Source organism: Triplophysa dalaica, chromosome 10 (assembly GCF_015846415.1).
Source record: "Triplophysa dalaica isolate WHDGS20190420 chromosome 10, ASM1584641v1, whole genome shotgun sequence".
NCBI lineage: Eukaryota > Metazoa > Chordata > Actinopteri > Cypriniformes > Nemacheilidae > Triplophysa > Triplophysa dalaica.
The window spans coordinates 7,393,668-7,406,998 of NC_079551.1; the positions used below are offsets into that span (position 1 = coordinate 7,393,668).

General features: G+C 36.5%; 1 protein-coding gene across 4 annotated transcripts; it reads right to left on the reverse strand.

The window, feature by feature from the left end:
* Positions 1-566: 566 nt before the first annotated feature.
* On the reverse strand, positions 567-10,023 carry LOC130430420 (L-asparaginase-like). Of its 4 annotated transcripts, none has more exons than XM_056759525.1 (7): positions 9,806-10,023; positions 2,747-2,880; positions 2,438-2,533; positions 2,179-2,327; positions 1,634-1,717; positions 1,080-1,242; positions 567-752 (listed from the first exon to the last, which is right to left on the reverse strand). In XM_056759525.1, the coding sequence occupies exons 1-7, from the start codon at positions 9,969-9,971 to the stop codon at positions 711-713; spliced, it is 834 nt and encodes a 277-aa protein (XP_056615503.1). In that variant the 5' UTR covers positions 9,972-10,023; the 3' UTR covers positions 567-710. The 4 variants fall into 4 exon arrangements, with proteins under 4 accessions (XP_056615503.1, XP_056615506.1, XP_056615505.1 ...); XM_056759528.1 differs by lacking the exon at positions 9,806-10,023 and adding an exon at positions 3,368-4,999; XM_056759527.1 differs by lacking the exon at positions 9,806-10,023 and adding an exon at positions 3,336-4,992.
* Positions 10,024-13,331: the final 3,308 nt, after the last annotated feature.

A 13,331-nucleotide genomic window follows, 5' to 3' on the forward strand; every position in this document is an offset into this window, starting at 1 on the left:
TTCCATGTTTCACCTGGGGTTTCTGATTTTCAGCTCTTTTCTTTGGCTGTTCCTCGTTATCTCACTGTTTGAATTCCCTTATAAACCCGTGTTTCTCTTGTCCTGTGTCAGTCCGTTTTGGTTTAATCACCTTATGGTTGTCCGTGTTGTATCATGGCCTTCCATATTTATAGCAATAAAAAGCCCTTTTCCACGTCTTGCATATTGCCTGGTTTTATTTTGATCATGAGAAGGATTCTTGTTGATCTATTAACTCCCATCTTATTAACAAGCATACGATAAAAAACCATTTCATGTCAATCAAGTTTAGTCAGAACTCAATATAAAAGGTGCTCTGTGAAAAATACCAAACACATCGTTTCCAAAGAATAGTTTGAGGGATTTTGAAATAAGGGATGATGACACGTCTTTGTTGATTTTTCATTACCTTGCTGACGTCTGGTAAGTTTATAACTTACAAAGTCTTTTTTTACAAGCATAATGACTCCTGCTGTAGTCGACAGTAAGCAATAAAACTATGAAGTATAAAACGATGATGAGAATGCAAGACAAAATGATATTGCATGTTAGTTTATAAAGTTTATTCAAACACATTTATAACGCAGATAAAACACCAATCTTATTGACAAAAGAACACAAAAAGAAAAAGAACAGAACTATTTACAAGTTTATCTACAGTACAGGGCAGAGAGTCTGCAGAAGGGGAAAGATTAAAGCGAGACTCTTCTCCTCCTGTACACGGGCACAGAGGACTGCAAGAGAAAGGAAAAGTGTGCATGAGTTAAGAAAAAGTTCACAACAAAATGAAACAAAATGTCTTTCCTCATTTACACATCCTTATAACTTTCTTTCTTTAATTGAACACAAACAGTTTTAAAATATAAATATTTTGCACAAAGTAACATATACATAACAAACTGCCGAGGCTCTGCAGTAATTATCACATAAGAAAAGAATACAGTTGTAATTATCAGAGAAAAAAGATTGAACAGCTTTTTTATTTGTACTATAGAAAATAGCATGAAGATCATTTTATAATGTCCACTTCTAATATTGTTCAATAAGAAAGTTTTTTATACCAGTGGCGTGCTTCTGTAGTGCACTAGCTTGGTTATCATGGTGTTTTCCCCCAAGCGAACAGCCTCCTTCATTGCTGTCCACCCATTGTAGTCAGAGGTGTCCATGTCCACCCCTGAGAGAAACCAGGCATGCAGTAGCGCATGATCTCTCTTTCGTACTGTTCTGTAGAGGGACAGTTGAAACAAAACCATTTGTGGCATAAAGATATGTTAAATAATATATTTTAGAAAATGTGTGTAATCTAAGAAAAAATGCTTCTTGTTTCCTATATACAGTTATATGTGGATCTAAAAAGTCTACACACTTTTGTTAAAATTGCTGTTTTTTTGTCATGTAAAAAAGGAAATCAAGAAGAATCATGTCGGAACATGTTCCACCTTAACTGTAAAATTGCAACCTATATATTTAAGTGAATAACAAAAAGAATCATTTAAATGAAAATAATGTTTTTGCAATAACCAGGTTTTAACCTTGCAATCTGATCAAGGGTGTGTAGACTTTTTAGATCCACTCTATTAGTAAAAATGAAAGAATTGACTAAATTAGTGCTTACTGGATCAATTCCACGCCAATTCTCACTGGGTGTAGTTTAACAGTGAACCCTTTCCACCTCAGGAGCTCGATAACTAGAAAATTCCTACAAGACACAGCAGTCTATATGCTAAAAATATGGGAGCAGTTCATACTAGAAGAACTATTTGAGCAATTTAAAGATTTATTTCCATACACACTTTCAGGTTGCCAGTCCATCACAGTTACATGTATGTGCAACTGAGCATCTCTAATTCAACATGTGAAATTGTGATAAGCCACCTTTGAAAACTGTTTTTGAAATTGACAATGAACAGTTGAATAGTTTTTGTTCATGAAGAGATGGAAACACCCCCATTCAATAGGTCTGGTGTTACGCCTGATGCTTGTCAAGAAACTGAACTATTAATTTGGCCTGAAACTATGGGATTCTTCCAAGGTAAGATGGGGCAACATAAATGAATGAATGGCTCTTTAGTAGTTGAATATCAATGCAGCTTAACAAACAAATCATTGGAGCTCATTGAGTTCACAGCCTGATTAAATTACATAAATGCTTGAGATTACCTGTTCTTAATGGCCAAGTGTAATGGGCAATGTTTAGAGCGGTTCACTGCACCATTGTCCAGTAGGAACATAACCATTTCTCCATTTCCCAACTGACAGGCTGTATGGAGAGGTGTATATCCCATATAGTCTTCAGAATTGACATCCACCTTCAAGTGATTATCAAAAATGAAAAAGATTTTCCAATTATGAATTTCACTGTTTGCTGTGTTGGTTACAGCATATTTTTACATAAACATTGTAACAGTTAGTTGATTACATGTTCTAGGAGGACTTGAAGATCGATGAAATGATTGTTCTCCACAGCACGAGAGGCAAGGGAACTAAGAGTCTTTGCCATCAATTGTAACTTCCCCTAAGAAATATTTGAAAAAGATTTAATAAAAAAATAACTGTCGATCACAGTGCTGATCTAACTCTCAAAAATGTATTTGTAAACTGAAATTAAAATGTGAAAATCTGCGTCGAAAAAACTACAAATTTGATTGTAAAGTGTAGGGCAGACTATATAAAAAATGTGCATGTACAGCACTGACAGAGCTCACAATTACTGTACAACTAAACATACCGGCTGGGTTCTTTCATGAAGCCAGTTGAGTTTCATCACTTCTTCCAGAATATTCAGGAACTTCTCGTTGTGGATCACCAATCTACTGAGGTCTATCTCCAAATAATCTGGTGTCTGCATGATAAATCTGTGACCTGCACACAAAAGGAGCATACACTCAACAAACCAAAAGAAATGTGAATAAAAGATGTCTTCCCTTAAAATTTACTCCATAAACCTTTCAAGCCCAGATCAGATTTCCCCTTTTCTTCAGCCGAGACCTATGACGCCCCCCAGTGGATAACTGCGATATTACACATTCACACGTCACAGTTCACGGAACATTTTTTACATACGTTTTTAGGGATGGTTATAAAATGTTCATCTAATATGTATATATATATATACAGTGTATATTGTAGTGATAAATTGTCCTGCATTTTTTAAAGTTCTTTCTTCAGTTTTGGATGAATACAGCCCCTCGTACTGCACGACCAATTTACCATCGTAATGCAGCCAGAATCGTGATCGTACACGGAAAGCTTCAAGGCGGTTTACGATCTGTGTGAGGTAAACTATTACATACCAAAAGCTACCAGATGAAACAAACCTTAAAAGTTGTGTCTGGAAATATCTGCTAACCTGCTTCAAATTGAACAAGAACAGAAGCTGATGAATGTTTACAGTTCGTGCGGTTGTTGCCTGGGTAACCTGCCTCTCAACGTATCCGCCTTTTCTTCACAACAAGATATCGCGATAACAGCGGCTTCTTCTTTTAGAGATTTATGGTGGTTTGCAAACAGATATTTGGTGCATTCCCTTCACATACTGGGCTGGAGTGTGGAACGGTGATGGATAGCTAAACGGAGAGTATAAGATTGCTTCATCTTGTTAAAAACACATCTTTATGACTCGATTGGCAAAGAGATCGCAAATATTGTTATTAGAGGTGAACATATTATGGATAGAAAATGTAACAATTTTCCTATTAGAAAGTGTCTCATCCAAAATGTTTGTTTCTGTCCAAATGCACTTGTGAAACGGAAGCCCATTTTTTCACATCTCTTTTATTGAGAAAATATGGTGAGAATGTAATAGTTTCGTATTGCCCAATAAGGTAAAGGAAATTAATTTTAAGACATTGCACAGATATTATCCATGTAATGCTTTCATTAATAAGTTTAATAAGGACGTCTGACCATTAAGTTAATTTTAAACTTAAAACAGAAACACTTACACATTTCTTCTGCAGTGGTAGTTTTCACAAGATTTTTGAAAGGGGTTATGCTGATTTTTGATTTCATAAATTCATTGTCAAAGATAATCCCATGATTATTGTCTTGGACTTTAACACTGGCTCTTCTCGACAAAACACTGAAATAAATGATACTTCTTGTGAAATTTCACCTGTATAAAGCTAAGAAAATATCTATGACACCCCCTTTTAGCTTTTTATTTTTGCTTACATTTCAAGCTTTGAGTCTGTCATGATTCTCAATGTGAGACATGGCGTGAGAACCCAATTGCAGGCAGACACGGGGCCCGTTTCAGAAAGCAGGGTAAGTGCAAACTCAGAGTAAGTCAACCCCAGAAAACGGAATACTCAGGGTTTTTGGTTTCAGAACGCGAGGTCTGTCAAACCCGCGACCGCGGGGTAAGTCAAGCCCATTTCAGAAATCGAGGTATCTTATACTCCGAGTGAGTAACCAGAGTAACCTACTCCGTGAACCTAACCTGGTCGGGAGCAGGTTTTATTCCGCAAACCCAGGGTTTGTTACAATCTCCACCCCCATTTCGAAGCGCGAGCGGTGTTGAAATTCCATACGCCATTTGTTTGTTCATTCACGTTCCTAATCGCGCTCGATAAAGTTACACAGACCTTAAAATGGCATGTCCGTTTATTCATGAACCCGTAGATGAGGAAGCTGCATTAATTCGCAGAGAGTTACATTTACGTCGAGAGAGAATTGTGAGGCCCCGTTTGGATGTTTTATCATATCCGGAGGATTTTTTATTTGAGCGATACCGATTTTCTTTACAGTCCATAACATATATACACACTCTGCTTCATCCTTACATCACAAACCTCACTCGTCGTGGCCGTGCTCTTACATCTGAGCAGATTTTGTGTATGGCATTACGTTTCTTTGCTAATGGTAGCTTTCTTTATAACACCGGGGATGCAGAACACGTTAGCAAGGCAACTGCATGCAGAGCGATAAGAAAAGTGTGCCTCGCTCTCAAGCACTTTTTGCACATTTTTGTTAAGTTTCCTGGCCACAAACCTGTGAGAGCCATCAAAGAGGAGTTTCACATGATTGCAGGTGAATGGTCTACATCTTTCTAAATTAGGCTGATCAAATAAATGTTGTTCTGCTAATAACATCTTGCTGCCGCCTCTGGAGGTAAGCTAATAATTAAAATCCCCTTTAGGATTTCCCAATGTGATTGGGTGCCTAGATGGCACCCATATACCCATCATCGCTCCTTCACAAAATGAGGCAGATTATGTCAATCGGAAGTCCATCCACAGCATTAATGTGCAGGTACACTGACATGGCCTAATGTTTCCTAATCTCAAAGCCTTTTTCCAAGTACAGTAACACTTTCTTTTTTTGTCACTGTAAAGATCATATGTGATGCTGCACACATAATTACAAATGTGGAGGCTAAGTGGCCAGGCTCAGTTCATGATTCACGGATATATCGTGAGTCATCTCTGAGCAACAGAATGGGCCAAGGTAAGTAAATGTATGCACTGACTGAACACATGGTCATGTCTGTTTGTGGAAAAAACTAAACCAATGTGACCTTACAGGAGAGATGGATGGCCTTCTGCTGGGTCATAGGGGTTACCCATGCCAACCTACACTCATGACCCCTTACCCAGAACCTGAGCCAGGCCCCCAGCAGCACTTCAATATGGCACACAACAGGACACGAGCCCGGGTGGAGATGACCATAGGCCTGTTGAAATCACGTTTCCAGTGCCTGCGCCACCTCAGGGTGACCCCTGAAAGGGCTTGTGACATTATTGTGGCATGTGTTGTTCTTCATAATATTGCCATTATTAGAGGGGAGCAACACCCTGCCCTACAAACTCAAGATCCTGAAGCAGACCTCATACACACTGGGGATTTCCAGGATGGAAGGGTGGTCAGAGACCTCATATGCCGTAATGTCTTTGCAAATTAATGAACCACACCAACACAGGACTGTTAAATAAACTCAATTTATTCACAATTCATTTTGTCTTCTTTATGTCCTACAAATACAAAAGCAACAGTTAAATTCCCTATAAGGTTGTAAGACTGTTCCATTATTTTGTACACCCACCTCTAGTTTGTGCCTAAGGAGCTCAATTTCCAAATCTGTTTTTAGAATCTGACGGTCCAAGTACACAAGTTCTTTATCCGTCTTTTGTAATTTTTTTATTAGATGGAGCTTATATAGCTCCTTAACTGGCAACTGAAAAACACAAGACTGAGGTTAGATGTTGATGTTCGAAAAAATTCTGCAGATTCAAACAATGACATTTACTGAACATTACTCAACTGCATTAATTTGGGTGTCAGAATTTGATGGACCCTCCTCCTGTTCTGCCATGCTCTGTTCAAAAAATGAGAAGCATGTCAGTTCGTGCACATCTACCAACTAGCACTCTAGAGGTCTACTACGGAGTGTGTGATTTGGAAATACATGATATGAACATTACCTCTGTAGGCCTCTCTGTGTCAGCGGATAAGGTTTCTTCATCCCCTTCATCCTGTGAAGATGTGCATTTTGTGTAGTATTCACTTTTAAGAATGCCCTGAAATTTTTCAGCATGGGTTAGGCCACTTACAACTGCCTGGGGTTCTGTTGTGACAAGAGGTTCCACAAGGCTAACCTTACCATCAGAATCTGCTGAGACAAAGAAAAAGGCCAAAGAGAAATTATGGTAACTATAAGAGCCTGTACAAACCAAGATAGTCAAGCCTCTTACATATTATATAAGCACTTGTATCCTGGGGAGAAAGAGGTTCTGATGAACTCCCTCCTGGAATTCCCTCAGCCACTGGTCGTCCAGTGTTGAGGCTCAAGGCCATCTCCTCTGCATCCGTCAGAGGTGGTGGTGCAGGACCTCCTCCTGTTTTACGTGCCTCTGCCCTCTTTCTATTGGCTGAGTAGACATGAAATAGTCAAATTATTGTCATTACTCTAATTAAGATATGCAGAGAGAATTTTCTCTGGTAGGCCATTACAACTGTTGATTACTTTCATTGGATGTGGTTTCACGGACTATCAAATCCAGTGCATAGCTGTTATACAGACATTATTTAGAATACCATAGTGCTCGGTTCTCCTCATAACTTTTAAGGCTTGTTTAAGTAATATATCAAACATATCCCAGTCAGGCATCCTATACTAGTAAGAGCATTTTATTTCTTTAAACTCACCTGACTGAATGATGTTTTTATATTTCATTTTCAGCTGCTGCCAAGTTCTTTTAATTGCAGAAGGATTGCACCTATATGAAAAAAACGTAGATGTGTGTGTGTGTACAATATATATAATATACTTTTAAATTAATTTTGTTGAAACTGTCAAAATTGTAATTATATTGAGCTCTACTAAATGTCTCCCTCTCTCTTTATATAAAGAGAGAGAGAGAGAGAGATTTAGTAGAGCTCAATATAATTACAATTTTGACAGTTTCAACAAAATTAATTTAAAAGTGATTGACATTTAAACTTACGCATTAACACGTGAAGCAATTTTCTCCCACGCCAACGCTCTTTCTTTTGCTGCTGCGGCTGTGTTGCTCTTTTTTCTAAATATCGGCTCATATTCACCGTAAGCTTGTAATAGTACCTCCAATTCCATTGGCGAGAAATAAACAGAGCGCTGTTTGTCACGTGCCGTTGCCATGGTGAATCGTGCTATCTTCGCTCAATTGATGATGGCTTTTTATAGCCATGGTGCACGGGCGTAACCCAGAGTGAACTTACTCAGGGTTGATTAAACTAACTCAAATCAGCTGTTCTGAAACTGAAAAATCAGAGTAACGATTCTCTGAGTAAATCAACTCAGGGTTCAGATTTTAACTCGGTGTTGGTTGAACTTCCTTATTGAAACGGGCCCACGGACGGTAGATGTGACAGGGATGTTTATTAACAAATAAACACAACAAAACAAGACAGGCAAAACAAAAACCCACGAGGGGGAAAACAGGACAGGAATATATATAACTTAAACAAGAACACTGACTGACTAAACTATAAGACAAACACTGGTAACAAACACTAGACTAAACTCACTTAGACACGGGAAACAGGAACAAGGTAAGACGACTGGAAACAGGAACATGAACAGGTACTGCATACAATGCACGAGCAACGAGACAAAGAAACATGAGGACTCTTTACAGGGGAAACAAACAGAGGATGGTAACGAGCAACAGGTGCTGGGGATTAGCACTAAGGAGAGGCTGACGAGGAACGAGATGTAGGGAACAATGACAAGACACGAGAAAGAACTAGGTCTTTCCCACATAAAACCATCAGGCAATGCCATGGCTCCACTTGAGACAGGAATTAAACATGACATGGTAGTGGAACCATGACAGAGTCACTTGCCACAAACACTTAAAACAAGAAAGGTTTTAGAAATATCTGCTCTAATAATAGAAATACATGATAGATTGTGTTCTTGTATTATCTGGAAAATGTCCAATGTATACTGTGTCTAACAACATTGTTTGATTTTTTTTCTTTTGATTATGTATATTGATGTAGGAGGATGTGTTATTGACATAAAGCCAGTTGACTTTCAGCACTTTGTCCAGCCTTTCCAGGAACTCCTTTTATCGGACCACAATTCTACTGAGGTTTATCTTCACAGTGTAAATCATCTCATGTTAGTGACTGCATTATAAAAACTGTGACGTGGACAGAAAACAAGCATACACTCAAGAAACAAACAAATGGTGAATTAAAGATGTCTTCCCTTGATATTCATTGCATAAACTTTTCAAGCCCGGATGATCAGATCAAATTTTATGTACGTTCTTTGGAATGGTTTTAACACTTACATCTTCAAATATATATTGTTGTCATATAATGTCCTGCGTTGTCACAAACATTTCTCTTTTTGTCATTTTCAGTAGTTTTGGATGAATACAGCACACAACCAATTGTCCATCGTAATGTAACCTGCATTGTGAACAGAAAGCTCACGTTCTGTGTGACGTAAACTATAGCTTGGCTGTAAAAACAAATATCTTAACCTAACTTACCTCATGAAATATACCTTTAATCCAGTTCAGAAACATGTCTGATAAACATGATGCAAACTGTTGTCGTGTCAGAAATTACTGCTAAACAGCTGCGAATTTAGGAAGAACAGAAGCCAATGAATGTATTTTTGATGTCGTTGTTGCTTTTATTAATGCCATATCGTGAATACAAAGAGAAACATTCACATTATATAAGCCGGAGTCTGATTACTTGGAGCAAAAAAGAGAGAGAAAAATAAAATAAATAATAAAAGTATAGGGTTAATCAACAATAGCATATTTGTTCGTAATTTTAAAAGCTCTGATTGCTTTTCTAGTTGTACAATTTTGTGAAATATTAAAATAAACAATCATTTCATTTCAGGAATGTTAAAATTTCCCTGTAAAATTAACGATTGTTTAGATATATTTCATCTTTACTTTAAAATGTAGTCGTCATTAAGTTGCAATGCAAGAATGTTTTATTAGGACTAAAGTTGAACATTTTTAAAAGTATGCAAAAGAGATTTGCGAGTGGGACTAAAGCAAGTTTAAAATAACTGTTTTTGTGGAAAAAGGAAAGTGTGAGATTTGGATGCACTGTTCCTTCTAAACACACTTATTGTCTGAAATTTTATCGATTCAGTCAAATAAGATTTTTGCTAGAAGTAAAACGAAACCGAACATTTAGAGATTGCTACATCAAACAACATTTTAAAGACATTTTCCTTTTGCCTGCTTTTTCTTGCGTTCTTTGGTTTATTTTGTAAGGTCAACTACTAAGAGTCACTTTTGCTTGTGAAACAAGTAAATGATAGACTTACCAGATTTCGGGAAGGTAATGAGAAAGACGTCATCATCCCTTATTTCAAAATCCCTCAAACTGTCCACATATTCTACCGTATTGATATGAATGCCCTTCAAAGGTAAAACCATTTTTTTGTATGTGAAGAGTTTATCACCAAGCACCTTGTATTCTTCTTGTGCCATTTCTGTGAGTACTGACTAAACCAGTTCAATGCCGACTCATGAAGAATAATAGAGTTACCATTACCTATTATCTACTGGATAAACTTCGGACTTCGTAGAGTTAAAAATTAACAAGAGTTTATTTGAGATTTCCTAAGAGCATTGTTAAAAATTTTGGCCTATTCTTGTACCTAATCTTTTAACTTCTAAGTAAAGCCTACATGGCTTGTACTTGTGTCAATTTTTTTGCTTGAGTAGCCTATCAAATACATTTTTCTCAAAGTTAGTAGTGCTCTTCTTATTATTCAGTTGTTTTTCTGGACAAAACTTTGGTGCATAACTTGTCTCGCCTTTGCAACACCATGGCAACCAACTAAAAACACTTAAGCAAATGTGTGCCAATTATTTTCACAGTAAGTTAAGTTTATTTACTTCAGAGTTTTACATACTTCATAATCTTCTGATGTCTTATAAATAATTTACATATAGTTTACACAGTAACAAGTATGACTTGGTTTGGAATAAAATAAATACAAATGTCTGCAACTTCAATGCTTTCTTAAAAAAATTAACTGCATTTAATTTTTTTCTTTATTTAGTTTAACTAAGCAATGACAACTCTGAATTATAGAATGTGTTTAAAATCAACATGCTAATTTATTAAATGTACTTACAAGTGTAAGTTCCTTGTGTATATTGGTGCACGTGCGCAGTTACACAGTTCAGCTTGTAGGTAGAGTCCATCTGAACATTACCGAAGGGAATGAAAGTGAAGAAGAATGGTGAGGTATGTTGATGCTTTTCTAGCATATTGTTATTGCTGAATTGCTTTATTTCATTGTTCAATGACATAACAGTCATGTTAAGTGAGTTCTAAGTTAACATTTTGTGTTAGTTCTCTATTTTAATTTCTCTACGTGTTGAATTCTGATTAGCAAACAAGCAACTATTTATTGTTTATATTATTTGTAGAAGATTTAATGTTGTTATGAGTATAATATAGACTAGTATGGAGATTAACACATGAATTCCTGAACTAGTGATATGTAATGGTAATGTAAATTTTGTCTTTTGAAAATGTGTGATTTATAGATAGCTTTTAGTATTACTCCATACTTTATGGATTATATAGACTCCTTTTCTCTTTCTTTTGCAGAAGTTGGGTTCTGAAACAAGTGGAAGGATAGATGGTAAGTATTGTGTGTTGCATAGGTTTTATAACATAAAATCTACCAGACCCTCTCAAAGTTGTGTCAGTTTGTTTAATTCAAGTAATGGATGTATAGAACATAAAAAAGCACTCCTGGTCTGTTTATCAGTTCTTTAACAAGTGCAGCTCGGACAATCAGATTCTAAGTGAGGACACAATTTTATTTATTCTAAAATGTAATGCCTATCAAGTGCTTAAAGACTCACAAACGCTGCTTTGTGAATTGTTCTTTAGAAGAAAGAGCTAAATTTCAGTTGTATGATTTTGAGTCATCTGAACATGAACACTACGGTTAGAGGTATGCTACAAGTATTTCAAGTGCAAAATAATATCTAAATAGTACGTTCATAAAAATACTTCAACTAGTAGTTTACAAACAATACACCTTGAAGTGTACTTGGAAGTGTACTACCAGTATTGATAGTTACCTATCAGTATATACGCAAGGTTACCTAAAGAAAGCTTACAAGCATACTTAAAATAAATGACTTCCAGTATACTTCTTTTTGATAAGGGTTGACCATTTTATAAAAATTGTATAATTTCCCTTTTCCTCACTTCTTCTTTCGTATTATTCCTTTCTTGTTCATTCTTACTGCACTCAAGAATCACGTGTTATTGTTTTCTAACATAATCCGTTTGGATATATCCCTATTATTTGTCCTATTTAAATTGGCTCTATTATGTATTTCCTCTTCTTTACTTTACGTTACTTAGATCTACCTATTTTTTCAATATTCCACTTACTTGCCATTCTTCTGTTGCTTTATTTCAAATTCAAATCTTCATTTCTGATATACTTAATTGAACGTGAATATTGTTTCTCTTTGTAAAGCTTGTTTTGCTATTTTATCCACAACCTTATTTCCCTTTACTCCCATGTGTGCTGGAACCTGGTGAGGTGTGGAGAGCTGGTAGCGGGAAACAACAGTTAAGAAGTCCGTGGAATGGGAGGGGGCCGGCCAAGGGGGGATGAGCTGTCGGCCGGTGATGCGGCCGGGACCGATTTCGAGAGACTCGGCTTGCACCATTCCAATACGGCGGACGATCTACTGCCAATCCAAAAAGATGTTAATGCGGCATCTAGTTAATTATATCTATGGGTTTTATTTATAAAAGTCATCAAAACAGGGTGTTCGATCGCACCACTGTTTCCGTTTAAAAAACATGGCTGAACCCAGCCCGTGTGTACACGTCACATCACCGCTCAACAAATATATTTATATTGTTCACTACCTTGACCAGCAGATGTCAAAAAATGACAAACAGACAAACATTACGGCAAGTAGTAACAAATGGTTTTATAAATGTAGTGGGAGGACAAATTCAATTCAAGGAACCTTTAATACATGAGGGCCTTTATCCTGTCAAAAGTGTTTCCCTGGTTTTACCCTATCATTTGCATAAAAATACAGTATACGTAATGAGTTGTATCACAAGGCACATCAAATTTAAGCATTTCTCAAAGTACACTGTAAAATCTATTTAGTTGATCTTACTTAAAAAAAAGCATGCAAACCGATTGACTTAAAAGAACTATGAAAAGTGAAATGGTATTGTTGAGTTCAAGTAACTAAAAAAATTGTTCAGATCTACTCTTGACTTAGTGTGGAGTACTCAGAATTAACTATTATTACCAACTTAAGAATTTCCATTGGATTTATTGCACTGTAAACCCGGACAAGTTTGCAATACTAAATTTTGAATACTATATAGCTAAATTAAATTTTAGTATAGTTCACATAAATATTATTCTAAAAATGCATAAATCAAACACCTTGACTTGTGCAACACAAAATGAGTAAGAGGAGACTGATCTCAGAACTGTATGCACAGACTACGCTCATTGGTAAAAAACACATGAGCTTCGCAGACACTAATCACATGCACCTATCTTCTAAACAGTGGTTACCACAAATCTGAAAAATATGTCAAACTCTTCTAAATATCTAAGAGAAGTGAACATTAAACACTATCAAGTCTTTAACTTGACTAAAAGCATATAAAAATGTAAGCGTTACCTCGTAATAGGCGCATTACCGCCACCTCCTGCTCCGGAGTGTTGAACAGAGTTCTATATTTTGTTTATTAACCCTATCTGCCTCCCTAATAAATTCAAAGAAAGCTTTATTGTTTACCTCACTTGAGCATTTTATTAATGTGCTTCATGA

Excerpts from the sequence above, each read along its gene's own strand:
- LOC130430420 (XM_056759525.1), bottom strand. The coding sequence starts at position 9,971 with ATGGCACAAGAAGAATACAAGGTGCTTGGTGATAAACTCTTCACATAC. Across the intron at positions 2,328-2,437 it reads TTCAAGTCCTCCTAGAACAT|GTGGATGTCAATTCTGAAGA; the intron begins GTAATCAACTAA and ends AATCACTTGAAG. Across the intron at positions 1,718-2,178 it reads CACTTGGCCATTAAGAACAG|GAATTTTCTAGTTATCGAGC; the intron begins GTAATCTCAAGC and ends TGTGTCTTGTAG.